This window comes from Patagioenas fasciata, chromosome 1 (assembly GCF_037038585.1).
Source record: "Patagioenas fasciata isolate bPatFas1 chromosome 1, bPatFas1.hap1, whole genome shotgun sequence".
NCBI classification, from domain to species: domain Eukaryota; kingdom Metazoa; phylum Chordata; class Aves; order Columbiformes; family Columbidae; genus Patagioenas; species Patagioenas fasciata.
The window spans coordinates 108,502,879-108,520,983 of record NC_092520.1 but is presented as its reverse complement, the minus strand read 5'-3'; the positions used below and the strand labels follow the sequence as shown (position 1 = coordinate 108,520,983).

The window sequence follows — 18,105 nt, the reverse complement described above, 5'->3', positions numbered from 1 at the left end:
TTCCTGTCTCAATGGCCCTTTGTCAAATGTCACAGCCCACCCTTAAGCTTTAGGGGTAAGTGGAGAAATTATACAGTCTTCACTATATTAATCGCATTATTATGTGAACACTTACAGTAACTGAGTATTTACAATTGATTTGTTGCCTAGAGAAATACAGTCACTTCCAGTGGTGTCTGGTTTGCATTTATTTTAAAAATTATAATATTTATAAATATCCTATACATATAAATAGTAGCTAGCCTTCCTGTACCTTACTGTAGCATAACTGTAACTTAAGATTACAGTAAGGCAGTATCATCTCTAATTTAACTAATATGTTAAAGCACATATCATAATTACATCTTTATTGCTGAATCAAGAAAATGCCATTTCCAAATGTTTTCATCATTATATTGCACGCAACGGCCTGTCACATAAAGGATAAACTTACCTTGCAAGCTGTTGAAAATGGTGAAGAGGTAAGTAAATACATCAGTTACTGTGAAGAAAGCAAATCCCCAAGTAATCCCCAACAAGAATGTGAGGCCAGCAACACTCCTAAGATCTTGAATACTGTTTCTTCTTTGAGCACCAAGTTGTTTTCTCTTTTTGATATGACAGAGCTGGATCAGCACAACAATGAACATGCTGATATTGATGAGGAATATAATGCAGAAGTATCCCACAGCAGTAATATAGAAGACAGTTCTATTTTTAATCCAGCAGCTAGAAGACAAGAACAGTCTGTCAATCATTGTTAGAAACAGAAATTAAGTAACAAGAGATAAAGGGGTAGTTTGTTGCACATGCAAGCTATTTTGCCTCTTTAGTAAAAAAGGTTTTTTTGGCCAAAGAGTAAGAGCTTTCATATAGGCAATAACCACAAAACACATGACATTCTGTAGAGCTATATCATTTCAAAGCTCTCCCATTGTTTCCCTCACCACCTTTACTCTAAAAAAAACGTAATTTTGTAGGACCTCCTCTCACCCACCCCCAAAAAAGCACCTCCCTTTAACTCACAATTCATCAGGTCTGCTTACTGAAACCGTTCCAGTGGATATAAGTCCATAATTATCTGGTGATACTACCAACACAATGGACACAACTACTGCCGGTAACCCTAAAAGATTATGAGCAAACATATAAGTGAAAATCACAACAAAGACAGTATTACAACTTGAAATTATTATGTTTTTCTATGAAAACTACAACGTGTTTCTGAAATTTGTCTGTTGAATTCTGCTGACTACTAGCTGTCTGAAAGAATCTAAAAACTGGAGCATTGAAACTGTTCAAGAACTTGCAAAGAAACGAGTTCTTCTCCACAGCTAGCTCCAAACCTTTCTGAATATGATAACAAATACCATCACTCATCAAACTGACTTCAAACATGTAAAATACAGGATACCTGATTTTCTTTCCAACATTTGGTTTAAATAAACAATTCTATTGATTTTAGTGCCTTCACATTCACTCATATTTACTGAAGTGGTCAGAGAGGATAATCAGGTCCAGAATCTCTTCATCCTTTATCCAGTTCTGTTTCTTTTAGCATCAGTGTTATCTCAGAAATGGAATAGATATACACTTATTGGCATTTATTTTCAAAACTGAACTGACACCATCTGTCTGCTAAATGGAATTGGAAATATGCACATTCCAAACTGGTTTTATTGTACTTGGCACAAGGGAAATTCATTATCAATTTGCATTGCAGCAGCCTCAGTTCTGCAGTTAGGGGGGCAGCTCCCTACTGCAGAAAGGTAGAATATGTAGGCAGGTTTACTGATAATGAATACATGGTCACTGAAAGGTCGTAACATTTAATGACTGCTTCGTTTTCATTTCTGAACTATGTCACATTCACTGAAATACTTGATAAGAGGACTGATTTATTTAGAATCCAAAAGGAAAAAACAAACAAACAAACCACAATTAAAAATACATACCCCAACCAACAACGCAAAATTTAATAATGTATCTCCGTACATAGGTATTAAAAACTTTCACAAGTGCCAGATACATGTGGAAAGCTTCTAGGCCCATCCAGGTGAAGGAAACCAAGAGGAAATAGTGAAGAAATACTGCAGCTGCAATGCATAGGCCTCGTGAATCATGCAGTGCAATCCATGAGTCAAGGAGGAAAACTAAGTTGAGTAGCAGTAATGCAGCACACAGCTGAATAAGGATTTTGGAGGGGTAGTCTCTCCGGATTTTCCTAAAAAGGCAAATTAGTGAGATTATATCAGTTGTCCATGGATCCCTGGCTTACTCCCTCTCTTGTAGTCTTTAGTGCACAAATGCAAAAAGTATATATATTTTTTCATTCATACATAATGCTTCATATACTGCATGGAGAGAGTAATTCACAAAAGATCGCCAAATTAATGTTCTGTATGAATAAAGTTTATTATGATAAGGTTACATAAATAGAAACAACAACTTTGATTCTTAGAGTTTAGCACCATGATGTTTTGTTTTCTTTTTTTTTTCAATTGTATGTTGGACTCCTTGTACTTCCAAAAATCAAAATGTGACTGTTCTTGCTGCTAAGCTACACTAGGCTTTTGACTGGGCTTCAAGAGCTGTGATAGGGACAAGTCAGTCCTTGATGATAGGATAATGAGAGAACAAACACATGCTTTGAGGAGGATTTTCAAAACATAGTATGGAGAATTCAATAGTTAAGGCTCAAACATAAGAAAATGTTCCAACAAACAACAAAGAACACAAATGCATTTAAATTTGCTATCATTCTGCACTGCTCTACATATATCTTAAACACATTCCTTCACACTTCTATTACGATAATCTGTTATAAATTATTTAAGAGTGCTACTTCTTCACTTCTTACTGCATAGACCTACATGATTAATTCACTTGTCCACAAGATTAACATTCCTGAAGACTGAACCAACACATTCCCAGTAAACCGGACAACTTTGTGCGCTATTGAAGGAGACAGAATCCATAACTATTGGAAAGGACTTTGCAGTGAAGAGTACAAGCTATCATCATTTAAGAATAATAGGAGTTCAGTTGAACAGGTACTTACTCAAAGGCTATGTAGGTCACAAGTGTAATAGAAAGAAAAATTGCAGAGATGCCGCAGCCTATATAGGATATAAAAGTCAGTACCAATTGTTGTGTGAGATTCAAAGGAGTATCTCCATACAAGTTCTAAAACAGAAAGAGAATTTAATTTCAGAGAATGTTTATTAAATGGAAAAAGATCAAAAGAACCCCAAAAGCACCTTTCTCTCTGCGATTAAAAAAAAAAAAAAAAAAAACGGGAAAATGTTATTTTCATCATGGATCTTATAAAAGCTTAATGGAAAAACAGAAAAGCTAATCTAGTCCTGCGAGAAGCAGGGAGTTGAACCTGATGATCCTTTTGGGTGCCTTCCAAATTGAGATATTCTATGATTGTAATTGAGTAATCCCATTTGATTAAAAACCTGTTTAAAATCTGATTTATCCTAATTTTCATTTCTTACAATATAAACAACTGCCTAAATGTAAAATCTGAAATTTAATAAGCACTTACAGAATTTTTTACTTCAATGGAACTCACGGGCCCCCACTCAACAAGCAGCTTAAGCATGCGACTAGTTTTATGGCTATATGTAGTAACACTGAAGTGACTAGAACCTGAGTAATATTTCATAGGTGGTATATGCTTACTGAATCCTCATTTGCTTAAGCTAAGACATGCTTAAGTCTTTTCTTGCATCAGAGTTAGATTGCATCATTTTTTAAATAATTAATTACCATCAAAACTGCAAAGCCTGTGAGATGGTTGCATGAACAGACTGTTTCAGTTATTCTACTTTCTTTAACTATGCAGCCTTCATATGACCAGCCTCCTTCTCCACCTGTTAAAGAAAACAGCTTTGTTATTCATAAAAGTCTTTATTTATATTAACATGTATTAACATAGCTAAAACAGTATATCTTGGGTGATATCAAGCACTCACCATTCTTATTGAAGTCCCAAAAAACACATCTGACTGTTGAATTATCCTGTTTGGGAGGTAAATAAAAAAAATTACTAAACTATGAGTTTATTATAAAGTAATTTATTAATTATCTACAAAATACAGGCAATAATAAATACTGTATGCAGCAAATATACCTGTTTTTTATGAATTTAGGTGCATAGAATAGATTAATATTGTAACACACGTGAAAAAACGATGAACAAATTCAAAGTCACCATACAGAAGCTAGCTCTCATGCTTACACAAAGATTCTGTTCTTGGTAGAACATTATGAATGCTGTTTTTTTGCCTTCCCACACCATATATATTCTTGGAATTTCTCATTTTTCCTGATTTTTCTAAGTATCAGAAAATGATCACAAGTCTGCCAAAATGTAAGCCATACCTGATTAGGTTTGATATTCTGTAAAGTGACAGTAACATTTGCCTTTAAGTTGCTTATTTTGAGGTTAGCAACACTTGATGATATAACATTGCTGATTAAAGACTCATTCTTCAAGGACGGATCCTGGAACAACAAAAAATAATCAGATTTTAAATCTTAAAGGAAATAATAGTAGAGTACAGTACCCACAAGCTCAGTTATTACATGGAGTGAGCACTGGACAAAAACAATTACTTTCTAAAGCAAGAAGTTTTGAAACATCTTTTGTGAGGAAAAAAGTCCACTCGTGTTTTATTTTGCTCTAGGCTTGAATTTAAACCCCTTATGAACAGAGGATCAAAAAGATACCTGGAACACAGTAGTCTTTTTAAAGAAATTAAATATAATTCTAGAAGCCAAGTCCAACTCTTCAGGAGATAAATTTGTCAGCAATGATGAAGGAAGCGTAATTGATCCAAGATTATTTAAGCCATGGTTTGCATTAGAGCCTAGAGAGATCTGAAAAATAAATGCAATGATTATGCTTCATTTCAGTCACTAAAGAAAAATTAAATTATTACTTATTTTCTGTTTAGAATTTCAAAATACTATCTCTGTAATTACTGTCAGGAGCTCATTGCTGCTCTCTCATTCCCTTCCTGCTCTGATGAATAAATAGTGCCTGCAGGCCTGAAAAGGATGCAACTCATTTCAGGTCTGCCTACCACTGCAAACATTCAGTCTTTACCGATTTGCTTACAGGGACAGAACACATCACTGTGGTGGATACTATTGACTTGAAAAAGGTGAAGAGCAACAACCTATGCTGGTCTATTTAACTGTGTAGGGAGATAAACATTTCACAGAATGCAAAGGCAAAGGATTTTTATACCACATATGAAGTATGTCAGAATTCAGAAAAAACTGTAAATAGCCATTATCTGTCAATAGTAGGTTAAGCAGAACCTAAGAACAGAAACCCTAACTTTATGATCATCTGGCAAAAATGACAAAAATAAACTGCATAAGCTTCAATTCAGGTATCTCAAGAGCTTAGTGATTTAACATCATAAAAAAAAGATCTGAACTTTCAACTAGTTTTCTGTGCTGTAGTTACAGGTCACAGAACTCTGCTTAGTACAAAATCTCTGACATTTTCTCATTGCACAGTAGCTACTTAACACAAATAGAATAATCTCTGAGTTCCTGAGAGATGTGAAACATTAGCAGAATTGGAGAAAGAAATTATCTGTGAATGCAAAGAATGGTTGTAATAGGACTAACATTGTGAGCTCTCCACAGTGCCCTAACAGTATGGTTTAACTCTTCTGTTTAGACCAACAGTCTCCAAACTATTTTGATCATGCACCCCCTAAACATTTTTAAGAACACACCCCAAAATAAATCTGTTTATAAGTTATATACATGCACTACTGTAGTAATACATTATGCACCATATAAAACATACACAAAAACTGAACTTTTTAAAGGATAAGGATTAATAATATTTTTAAACTCTATTTTCTATTTATTAATCGTATAAAAATATTTTCTTCCTGTACCCCAATGGACTGTCATGTGCATGCCCTGGCGTACTAACATCCCACTTTGGAGATCACTGGTTTAGACAGCCACCAAAGAAATCCCGAATCAGTTCCACAAAAGCACTCCTGTTGCTCTGTTTTGAACTAGATGATACTTGTTGAAAATGCTCTGCATTTCATTGCCAGTGCTATGAGATTTCCGGAAAATCATTACTTAGCAAGTATTTGCTTTTCAGGGCTACCACCTTCTAGACACCTCACCTTCATGCACCACATATTGCTAAGAAAATAGGAAAGAACTCAAATGTTAACATTTTGTATCATTTTCAGTTTCACGGAACAGTTCCAATACTACTTATGGCTCACGCTACATTAAGATATTTCCTTCTCTGAAAGGATAGAATATGCCAAAATTTGTACAGAACTTTCCACCTCTCCTTGCTTAAGCCACCAAGGTTGGTATTGTCCAAATTATTAGATCCTCAGCCAGGAGGGAGGCTTTGAGTGAGACAAAGTGGATCCAAACTTTCTAAGCACTTATTTCTTGGCGAGACCAACTAGTTAATGAGAGACAAATCCATTAATGTCTTTATCCAAGCAACATAGTAGTTTTTTCCTGGAACCCTCTGCAATTAATCTTCTTCTAACAGATGAAACCATCTGGCAACACTCCTTGACAAATTTCAGCACTGTCAGGATGGGTGATTAAGTGACTCATGATCCGGGGTTTTTGAGGCAAACTTATTCCACCAAGCACTCTGGTCATTTCAGTGTTCTGGCTGTACCCTCTCTAACAGCTTATTAGTCAAATGCCAGTTTCTGATAAGTCTGTTGCTTATTTACAACATAATAGAAAACGAAATGCAAAACAATGGAGGGTTTCAAAAACAAAGTATTTTTTTCTTTGAAACTAACATGAGCAAAAGACTCCAAAATTGTGACATAAACACAGAAAAAACTCATGTTCCATATAAATATGAAAACATAAATACTTAAAATAAATGTTTGAGGCTTCGTAAATATTTAGAATTATCGATGTTTAACCTGGAGATTAGCTGAATCCTGGACAGCAAAAGACACTTGGTTGGAGCGGATGCTGTTGGTTTTGACAACTGCCAGAGCCAAGGAAGGGGAGGCAAAATCAGCAGACGCTGCTGGAAAGCTCAGTTTTAAGCCAATGTAATCCACCAGTTTTATAATTCTGTTAAGAAAAAGAGATACTTAGTATTACCAAGCACACACACCCAAAATTCCCAGGCAAATTGCGGTTATGGAGCAGCAATCCTAGTGTAGTGCAAAACACAGCTAACTCTGCTCTCTTATTGTGGTGTCAACATAAAACACAGACTGTTTTCCATGGCATTATATTACAGTAGAGCTGGTAACACTAGAATGATACTCCATTTTGTATAAGCACATTAAAGAAGAAATATTTTGGATTGTGATTATGAAAAAAATAAACTCGCTGAAGCCAATTTATCAAGACATTCGATACAATACACCTTTAATCTATTGCTAGAATGACCTACCTGTTAGAAATTTCAGGTGACAATGGTTGAGAAGCTGTCAGGACTTCACTAATCTCACTGACCATCCTTTCTACATCTTTTGGTTCTACTTTTCCAGCTGCTAAATCATTTTCTATGCTGGACACGATTTGTTCAGGTGTGGTCTTATTAAAGATGACATCTATAGAACTTAGATCTTCCACTACCTTTCCTGTCACAAAAGAAAAGTGCATTCACTTAAACTCTGTGTTCAACAAAGGAAGCAAGCTTTGACAAGCAGAAAAATTAAGCAGTTTTCTTGACCAATAAACCTCATCACAACTTGTAAAGACTCTCAACATGTTTTGTGAGACAGAATCCCTTTTTCTCCCTATCAGCTACTTTGCAAATACTTTAAATCTTATGAAAACATAAAGCAAGGTTTCAAATGGGCAGCATTATTTTTATTGATTACAAAGTTTCTCACATCAGACCATCAGTGATGTTAAATAACCCATTATTTTGGATTTTTAGCCACTGGATGCCTGAAAGTAGAAAAAAAATCAAGATAAATGGATTTGTAGGGTGAGGTATCACTCATCATGGCCAAAGGCATCACAATGTATTTTAAAATAACTATACACTTCATGAGAGTTGTCTCAGGCTATTCACAGTAATTGCAAGGCCACAGCTCATATCTATAACCTTGTTCATGAAGTTTAAAAGCAAATTCAGTATATGGCATTCAAACAAAAAAAGAATATTACTTGTCATATTTTGTCATATTTACCTGTGTTCCCAGGCATGTTACTATGGCCATCAGCAGTAGAATGTGGATGAGAAGCTGAGACAGAATGGTTGACAGGACTAACAGTGGGGTTCAAAGTTATTGTGAAAGGCGTAAGGGGACGAATAGGTGCTGTAGTGACACTTTTGCTACCAGAAATAGGTTGGGTGGAATCTGTAGCAGGCTGAATTTGTGAAAGACATCTGGTGGTAGTCTCAAAGGGGGGAATTGCTATTGGAGGATTGGAGGGAAGTTTAGAAGGGGAAGGTTTAGTAAAATTTACAGAAGGAGAAATTATTGTAATAGGCTTGCTAAGATATGCAGTATCAGATTTACTTGAGAAAGCAGCATTAGTGACATATTTTGTTTCAGGTGTGGAAGCAGTGACAGATTTATTAGAAGCTATGGAAGGAAAAGTTGGAATGGTCTGTTGGCCAAGAGACTCAGAAGAGGAAAGTGTAGTGGTAACACTGGTGGAAGTTTCAGTAGAAGATGAGGTAGAAGTTTCAGAGAGAGGATTTGTAGTGGGAGATGTGGAGAGAGTTCCAGAAAAAACAGTTTCTGTGAATGGTGGGATCAGTGGACTAACTGTGGGGCTTTGTTTGCTAGAAAGCATAGTGGGGGAAATAAAAGTGTTAGATTTGGGGGGAGTCTTTTTAGGGAAAGAAGGAGAACGAGGGAAAGGAACCCATATAGAATGAGGTGGTACTTGTATAATACTGGAAAAAGAAAAAAAAAGCACAGAAATACACGTCAAATTTAACATTGTTTATATTTTAAAGAAAACACATTATAATAGAGGAATATATATTCATTTTATGGACCTACTACATGGCAGGTTTCATGCTCTAGTAATAAGTATGAATTCCATAATATTTTGAGGGTTCTTACTTTCTATTTTGCTGTAGTTGTTAACTATGTTAACTATGCCCATAAATACTACTGCTGCCTTTGCCGCCTATTCTGGAAGTGACTTGATGCTGAACACACAAGCTATCTGCATCTGGGAAAAAAAGGGGGGGTGGGGAGGGACAGAGAGAAGAAAACAAAAAGGGAAAAGAAGGGAGGGAAGGGGAAGATGGAGGAATGGGGAGGGAGCTATACAGAAAAATGCCTGTCAAGTTGTTCTTGTAGACTCCTTTCTAGCTATTACACTGCAACATGGAACTTGACTCTATTAATGCATTAGGAAATTTAGGAAATAAGCAAGTCAAATTTTGTATTTATACATACTACATCTGTAATTCTTCAGCAGTCAAGGAGCAATACTTCACTGATGAACAGCAGCACCGCTCTGAGATGAGAAGGAAGCATTAATCTAGTTCATCCTGAAGCATAAAAAATGCTAATAATGTTAAGTAGGATATTCAATTAAGCATGTGGTTTATGTTTTTTAAACAATAGTGCATATTGCAGAATTTGAGGTTTTTTTCTGAAACGGCATTTGCAAACCAGGTCTTGACCAGTCAGAATACTGCGATACCCTCAGATTTTTGCTCAATGCCTTGCAAGTATAGAGTTCTCTTCTTGTAAACAAACCAAAATGCAAAGCTACATCTTTTGAAACAAAGAGACACAATTGTATGAGTCACCACTTCGTTCTATCACAATATCACTGAGGAAGCTTGGCTAGTTTATAAGCTTTTCAATTCAGATCACCATTTCATCACCATGTTTACGCTCTCAAGTAATTTTACACCTAATCCTTTCAAAGTCTGTTTTATTACTATAGTCAGAAATTTTATACCAAAGTTTTTGTAAGACATATTTCTATCTTCTGCTTCCCTACCCCAAAATCATAAGGCTGCATCTTTTATCTATTTATATTGTTTTAAAAAAAGTTATCTATAAATAAGCATCATTTTTTTCTTTTAGGTACTTGATGGTGACCTGTAAATATATGAAATTTAATCTGAAGGGGTAACTGTTATGAGACTGTGTTTAAAGGATAACTTACCAAGTTGGCTTAATTTTACTTTGTCAGTTAAACTGCTTATATTCTCTCTCTCAGCCAGCTTCATTATGAAATTGCAGTGTATACTATAATGAGAAGAAAAAACTTTAGACTCAAGAAACAGATCTGTGTCATCTTTATGACACCTGAAATTAACATCAAATGCTAAGTGAAAGCACATTCTCACAAATGCCAAGTTTGAAAGCACATTTTTCCTAAGGTCTTTCAGATTTGGGGATATTCTTAATGCACATGAAACACCATGCCAGGCTAAATAGAAGAGTAATACATCAGTTTGTGGCAGCTTATTTTTTCTCTACAGACACTGTTGATGCTTAAATGGAGTCCTCCCTAATCAATGCTATCCATTAATGAATTGTTAATTTTGTGAAGATAATAATGTAATCTTCACTGTTACTGTAAAAAAACTCCATTGAGGACCTAGCAAGTGTCCTAGGTGGCTATGTCAGTCTATATGAAATTTCCATCACCTGGAGAAAGCCAGTGTTCTCTCTCTTGACTTCAGAGAGAACTTAAAATGACCCACTTAATCAGGTACCTACACATTAACACATATGGTTCGATGATATGAAACCCTGCCTAAACTAGCAAACCTGTAGTAAGAATTCTTTACGTTTGGCGAACCCAAATACACAAGTGAATGAAAAGGCAACACACATTAAAGATTAAGTGAAGCTTCTTTTCAGCTAACAAGAATGAAAAGAGTGCCTTAACTACTGCCAGTAGATGACAGGAAGGTGTCATCTGATTTTCTGTCTATTACTATTTGAGTGGTTTGAACATTCATCCTAACCCAGGATGATAAACACCAAATTCAGGTATTTGGGGAAAGGAAGTTATTATTTTCTTTTATAACATGGTGTTTCCAAGCTGATCAGTTTAAAGGACCAGCAATTTAGTGGTAAGGAACAATTACATTGACAGGCATTATCTACATTTCAGGATTTCCAGGATCACCTCTGTGGAGTAGCCTTGCTATTCTGATACCCCATGGTTTTCAAACTCTGAACTAGTTACCTTCTCAGGCTTCCACTCTGCTGAGGATGCCTGGTTTCCCAAGCCAAAGAACAGTAACATGGGATGTCCAAAGCAATTTCCTCATAAAGACTGCTTCATATTCACAAGCTCTTGAAGCCTGGTGATTCCAAATCACCATAGCCTTAGTGGTTAGGTTGCTATGTGACTCAGCTAACACAAAGATGCAGAAGACATATGGCAGGCAAGCCCGTGCTTCATCAGAAGATTAATGAAAAGCAATACAGTTTGGTTTAAAAAAATAAAATCACTAATGCTAGGAGAATAACAGGGTCAACCTACATGTATTTCTCCAGTCTGTTTCTCAAACATAACTTCCTAGAAAGTCTGTTTCTTCTTCTGTTACATATTCATACTTGATATATCACAAGATAATACACGAGCTTTTAAATATATGAGCATTTAAAAAATTAACAACAAACCTTTGGTTTTCTGCACTGCATTCCATAACGTAGGACTGTAATGACAAATGAAAATAGAAAAAAATTGTTTTGTCAGGAGAAAACAGGAGTGATGCTTAGATAACAACGTTATCAGAAATAAGTTGGAAAAGAGTTTTCCAAACACTAACAATCAGTAATCTTACCTCACTTACTGCTTGCAAGGTTTTGTTGAATTCTGAAATTCTTTAAAATAAAAAGTTACCATTATAAAGGATTACTATGTACGTTTCTAAAGACAATTACAACAATATAACAAAAAGAACAAGCAATTACTGAGAAAATAAACACAAAACAAAACCATTTTTCTATTTGTTCAGTGATTTTTTAAAAATCATGCCAGTTCTAATATTGTAAAACCACTTTTCAAAGGATTAAACATTTTAAAAGTTTTCTTTTATTAGGCACTCTATAAACTAAGTTCAAACGTCTCTCTTCACATATCTTAACATCAATACACTTCTTTAAAAGTTCTTTAAAAGAGCAAAAGATAAATCTTAATGTTGCCTTTTGGCAGGCAAGCATTTGGAACAGAATTCTAAATTCATACTTAAGCCATAAAAACAGAATGAGTAAGAAATACGGATTTCTTCTACAAACAAGACCTGCTGGCTTATGTACATATTTTTAATTTTCAGCATAAGTTTTGAGAACAGTAGTAAATATTCACTCATTTAAATCCATGTTCATAAACACTGTGAAAGAAGAAACTACGCTAACATAAAACTATAGCTGTGACTCCAAAAATATATATTAAAAACCATGCAACTATGGAAGTTCTCTTAGTAATTTCCTAATGGGAAGACCAAATACCTGAAATTATGCAAAGCATTTATTCATGAAGATCAGCAGCCAGACTGGCATTCTCTCTACAACCCACAACTCATGCCCTCAGATATTACTACTACTACTATTACTCCTCCTATAACTATTGCTACTATTATGAAGAGCGGCACCATATAAAAACCAAGGTCTTTGGGCATTGTTGAACCCCAAGAAAACTGAAAGACCTAAAAGGAAATCAGCAAGTGTACCATTTTTTAAAACAAAGCCCAGTGGCACAAAACAAAATGAAGAATATTCTAACCAATATGAACTTCATGTTAAAGAACAATAACTTACAACTCCTGAAATTTTTGTTTTATAAAGTGCAGGAATAATGCAAAGTGAAGCACCTGTTAAGCACATGTAAGGTCTCAATCTTTTTCAAATATAACAAAGATTTCAATCCTTATTCGAAATTACCTCAGTTGTTGTAGGGCAGGTGCTGGAATTGTAATTAATTTTGTAACTTGATTGTCAGTGGTCATGTTATTAATCTGTTAGAAACAAAGATTCCCATAGCTAAGTAAACCCAGTAATTTTTAGACTTAAAAGAATCTTATGTTCATTTCACACATTTTAACAGTCTGAAATTCCGAAGATAAGAAGCACATTTTCTCATTAATACACTTCTACAAGTATTTACCATGACACTGTTGTCACAACTTACGGAAGGAATTGGTTAATCTAGTATAGAGCGAATGACAGGATCTGATTTGTGAAGGATATGGGGGATAATGACTTTGCAGTATCTCATGTTGGAAAAAGAGGAATTTGGCTTAGTTTGCAGCAAAGACAGCTTAGACCAGACACTGAACAAACTTTTTAACTCTAAGCATAGCAATGGAACAAGCTCCATAAATGACCTAAATAACAGACAACACAGAATCCTGGGAGTAACAAGTCAAGAACTGAGGTAAAAGATGTGGCAGCAATGTTCTAGATACACATGATGTAGCCTTAGGGCTGGCGGATACACCAAGCTTTATTTAAAGGCCCTTTCTAGATCTGGATTCTTATGTTCTGCTTGCCACCATTACTGGATATTTTTATATTTCAGGTAAGCAGCAATCACCACAATAAAAACGTCATCTAACATATATGGTACTGACATTACCTAAAAATATTCTGTTGAAAAGTCGAAGAGTTTCAAGAGAGAGGAAACCTGTTTTTCTAATAGCTGTTACATGTAATGTTAATACACTGGGATGGTTTCAGTAGGCATTATCACCACTGAAATGCAACATAATGCAGAGGTGGCTTTTGCCAGAGGCCTATCCCTGCCCAAACTCAGTGCCCCACGTACACCTGTGCAGAAGCTCTCTGCAGTGATTTTGCTGTCTACTGCCATGTATGCAGAGATTGGCACGTGAAATCTCAGACTGAGAGCAGACGGATGTGTAGGAGAAAGACACAAGGTCTTTTACACTATAATGTCTTTTTGTGTGTGTTTGTTTGGTTTTTTCTCCCTTCAGTTTTATATCTACAACAACTGAACATACTCATGCTCATAGTATTATTTCGATACTGAATTATCTATGTGGCCCTTGCTTTGCATGGTATCATTCTCTTAAACCTCTGTTGTGTCGCATAAGTAGACACACTCATATCACACAGGCCTATTGCAAATTAATAACTGATTAATCACATGCCAAAAAGCATTGAACAATATCCTATTTATAAAAGTCTCGACATGAATTATTCCCAGGACGCAATCCAACAGAACTTATGCCCATGCTGTTGCCATGTAATGATGCTCGCTTTCCAAAGTAAAGTGCCTAAATTCATCTCCAAAGGAAGATCCTGTGTCCCTAAATGCAGATTCTTAATTGGGCAGTTCCTCTCTCCTTTCAGTGGCTATGTAGAGAATATAGGCCCTTACTGCAGGAAGTTTACTTATCTGGAATTCTAAATTTAGCTGTAAATCAGCTGTTTAAGAGAGAGTAGATACATCTACAGCAAACATTAATTTGTACTGCAAACTGTATTTGAAATAAAACTATAAAGGACATAATAAGAATCATATCAGGGTATCAGTATTTTAAGCGTAGACAAAGAAAATTATTTCAACCTTCCTTACCATAAAGTTTTAAAAGAGGGAACACTTACTATTTCTACATTTAGTGATGTGTTACTTTCTTCATCTGTGTGAAGTTTTACCTTGCCCACATAGAACACTAAAACCAAAAGGCAAAAAAGTTAAGAAAAATCAATGCTAAACCACATGATATATAATTGAGTATTTAAAAACTCACTGTCATGTTTTACAGTAGAAGGGAAATAAGAACGCTAGCTTTTCTGATCATTCAGTATTTTTGCAATTTTTCTTCCATCTTTTCACTTACTATTTGCACAAAGTAGTCCAATAACTTTGTTATTTTCTGGAAAGTTATTTAATTTATTTTTGCTGGCTGTCTCTTAAATTCCTTCTAGTTCTTTCTTTTTTTTTCCTCCTTCCCACTATTAATACAACTTCAGATCCCACAATGAGAATAAACTGTGTGGGAAAAGGTAAAATGATGCTCTGAAAATTATTCCCATGGAGATTAAAGAACTCTCAGGATACCATAATTCAGAGCATTATTCAACAGTCCTTGACAGCTGGTAGGTCCATTTTGGAGACAAAATGGAACTTCCACCCAAATCACCTAGCAGTTTACCGTGTCAACCAGTAGGTAAGCTTTATAAGGCGGGGCGGGGGGGTGGCAGATACTTATTCTGCCTTTTTCTAATTTATAAAGTACTCAGCATATGCCTACTTGGCAGAAGTGACTTCATTTTTAAAGCATTTCTCATGGAAACTCTTTATCAAAGTGTTTTGGAAGGCAGCAACACATTTCAACAAAATCTTTGTTTACTACATCTTTGTTAACACACATAAAGGGAACTTCAGTGCCCCTTTAATTTTCCTTTGTTTACCTGTTCTGTCACATTGCATTTTTAAAACACATACAGACTTCTACAGTAATTTTCTTAAACACTATTTCAACTTGTATTCCTGATACAGAGTTAGGCTCAATATGGCAGATATTAGTGCCTACCATAACATACTAGTTTCTTGTTTTCTCAGGTTTGTAATTCTTGTCTGCAACTGTGTATCATTTGATCAGAAACCAAAGATTAAAAATACAATAGACTAAATATTACTTTTAAATAAAAAACCCCAATATTGTATAATAACGTTTTAGAAGTTACACAAAATCTCTCTAAATCCACAAGAAAATTTATTACAGAGCTAGCTTTTACACAGCAACTAAAAGTCGCCTCATTAATCAGAATGGAAAATATTTGAACATGGTTTTTATAAGAAAAAAAGGAAAAGGGAAACCACTAACCTGAAAAATTACAGGCAGGTGTTATGTTGCATAAAATGGTTTCTTCTGCTATAGTTTATTTGGGGGAAAAAAAAATCTAGTGAGTAAAAAAGCTGAACTTAAAACCAGTACTGACAAACATATATATTTACAATCATTCCAATGTTTTAAATGTAAAAGTCTTTACCTTTTAGAGAGCTTTTGGCTACTCCCATATTTTTAATACTACCTACACTGCAAAGAAATAACACTGATTCCAAATTAAAGGTACTGTAAACAGCTGGCTCTGTTGTATAAAATAAAAATAGAAGACTGGAAAGATATTTGCATCCAAGCCAAAACACCTACTGTTGTTCACAAAAACAATGTGTAAGCACAACTTTCCTCACATTACTTAAATAGATTGCTCAGTTACACTGAGGACAGCAAAACGGTTCAAAATAAACACCATAGTTTGGTATAAGAATAGAGACTGGCATCCATTAACAGAAAAACAAATGCTATTTTCTCTGCTGTTACCATTAGCTAGTGCCAAATAAGATGGGAATTTCACTTTTTTTTTTTTTTCTGTGGCAGAAACGTTTGCCTGTTATAGCTTGATGCTTCATTCATTTTACCACCATCGTCAAACAGCCATCAGAGGGTACAGATAGTGAGCTGGTGGCAATATTCAAATTATTAGAAAAAAAAATCAGACAGCAAATCAGATTCAAATAAATTTGCTTTCCCTTTTGTGTTGGTAGTTGTCAGTGAAACAGTTATGAAAATTGTATCAGCACTTTACTCTTTTTAAACAATCCCTAAAGAAATAAAATGTTTGTAAATGAGTTTGACAAACCTATTAACTACATAAAGAACGAAACCAGTTATAAAACCCCAAAGCAAAACCCAAGAGTGACACAAAAGTAAAAGGTATCATCAGCCTACATAGGTAGTGTGGAGGATAAAAAACTGATGAAAAATCACTAGTGCATTCAGCCCCCAAAGATCTTCAGGTAACAGCTGCAAACTTCCTGTAGGTCACATTCACACTCAAATTATGCTAGCCAGTATACTAACCAGGATGGTCTCATGCCAGTTCTTCCACCAGTTACATTAATTCAGTACAAATACATTCTAATTGGTCTCTCCTACATGGATAATAATAAAATTAAATTCAGCCTACTCCTATAGACTGGACCTGCCATGAGAAAGAACATCATGACTGGATTCAGTCTGCTTTGATCTACTGAAAAGCATAAGGATATTTCTTTAAAGTAAACATGGTCCCTGAAGTTGTGTTTCTTACATCGTTGTGGTAACCTGCTGCTCTGAATTACAAAACAACCAAACTCTTCTACATGTGGCCATCTAGGCAAGCATTGTGGAATTAGGCCTTCTACCAGACTGGAAATCAATGCAAAGTAAGACAGACTGCTAATACGACACACCATAATATCAAGAAAAAAAAAATCTTATTAAAAATATTTGGGAGCAGACTTCCTGAACTCATACACACTCAAATTTTGAGGAGTGTAAAAGAAGGTTAGTGGTGATATATGAATCCTACCTGGTGCTATGGTGGAGTAATAATCAGTGATGTTAAGAGGTTCTGTTAAAAAAAAAAAGTTTTAAAATTAATTTTTCACATTTTAACTTTAAAAGCCTATGAAATTTATGTCACAAAAATAAGTTTCCTAATTTCTGCTTTAGCCAGTGTCCCCAGGAGAAGTGTAAACACCTGACCATTTGTAAGGGAATTTAGTTATTGTCAGCATGGGAAATGAAAAAGCAGCATTCGGAATGAGATCCATCCAATCAAATGTTTATGTCCCCATGTGAGCCAGTTACTCCAGGCTCCCTGTTATTCAGTGGAGAAAGCGGTGCTTTTAAGGTTTGATTCCCATTTAACCTATTCTACATGGGTACTTCAGCATAAGATTAATCATGTTGCATAAATGTGCCTTGCTCTCCATCAGCTATGAAGAACAGCAGGATATCTAGTACATATACAGACATGTAGGAATCTGATAATGGGATGAACCTACTCGTTGTTTTCAAATGAAAACATCAGGAAAAAAAGGAGTAGCAAGTTCTTCTGATTGAGTCTTTACTGATCCTATTTGGCAACTTACTGCAAGAACATGCATCATTTAAGTGTCTTTAAGGAATGGTGTGTATATTTTAGTTTTGTAAAATACTTCAAACAGTATCGGAAAGTATAGAAAACATTTTATCTATAAACATACCAAAAAACCCCATACTTGCTAAAAATAAATATGCCCAGTTTGGGCTTTGGTAAGCAATGTAACATTTTGAATAAAAAAGAAAGGTTAACAGCTCAGAGTCAGTTTAATTTGCTTCAAAACCCT

The 18,105-nt window shown here is 35.2% G+C and overlaps 1 protein-coding gene across 7 annotated transcripts in view; it reads right to left on the bottom strand.

Moving 5' to 3' along the window:
- ADGRG2 (adhesion G protein-coupled receptor G2) overlaps positions 1-18,105 on the bottom strand; it is a 54,413-nt gene that overhangs the window by 4,658 nt on the left and 31,650 nt on the right. For 5 of the 7 annotated variants that reach the window (XM_071812528.1, XM_065857970.2, XM_071812547.1 and 2 more), the window contains 19 exons: positions 17,304-17,345; positions 15,776-15,823; positions 14,550-14,617; positions 12,864-12,937; positions 11,765-11,804; positions 11,601-11,635; positions 10,126-10,208; positions 9,402-9,462; positions 8,172-8,887; positions 7,424-7,613; positions 6,939-7,095; positions 4,720-4,869; positions 4,372-4,494; positions 3,963-4,008; positions 3,757-3,860; positions 3,041-3,165; positions 1,935-2,203; positions 1,006-1,105; positions 434-708 (listed from right to left, as the gene is read on the bottom strand). In XM_071812528.1, coding sequence (XP_071668629.1) covers positions 434-708; positions 1,006-1,105; positions 1,935-2,203; positions 3,041-3,165; positions 3,757-3,860; positions 3,963-4,008; positions 4,372-4,494; positions 4,720-4,869; positions 6,939-7,095; positions 7,424-7,613; positions 8,172-8,887; positions 9,402-9,462; positions 10,126-10,208; positions 11,601-11,635; positions 11,765-11,804; positions 12,864-12,937; positions 14,550-14,617; positions 15,776-15,823; positions 17,304-17,345 — 2,706 coding nt within the window. The remainder of the gene's footprint in view (positions 1-433; positions 709-1,005; positions 1,106-1,934; positions 2,204-3,040; positions 3,166-3,756; positions 3,861-3,962; positions 4,009-4,371; positions 4,495-4,719; positions 4,870-6,938; positions 7,096-7,423; positions 7,614-8,171; positions 8,888-9,401; positions 9,463-10,125; positions 10,209-11,600; positions 11,636-11,764; positions 11,805-12,863; positions 12,938-14,549; positions 14,618-15,775; positions 15,824-17,303; positions 17,346-18,105) is intronic. The other 2 variants (XM_071812530.1, XM_071812551.1) reach the window with 1 other exon arrangement.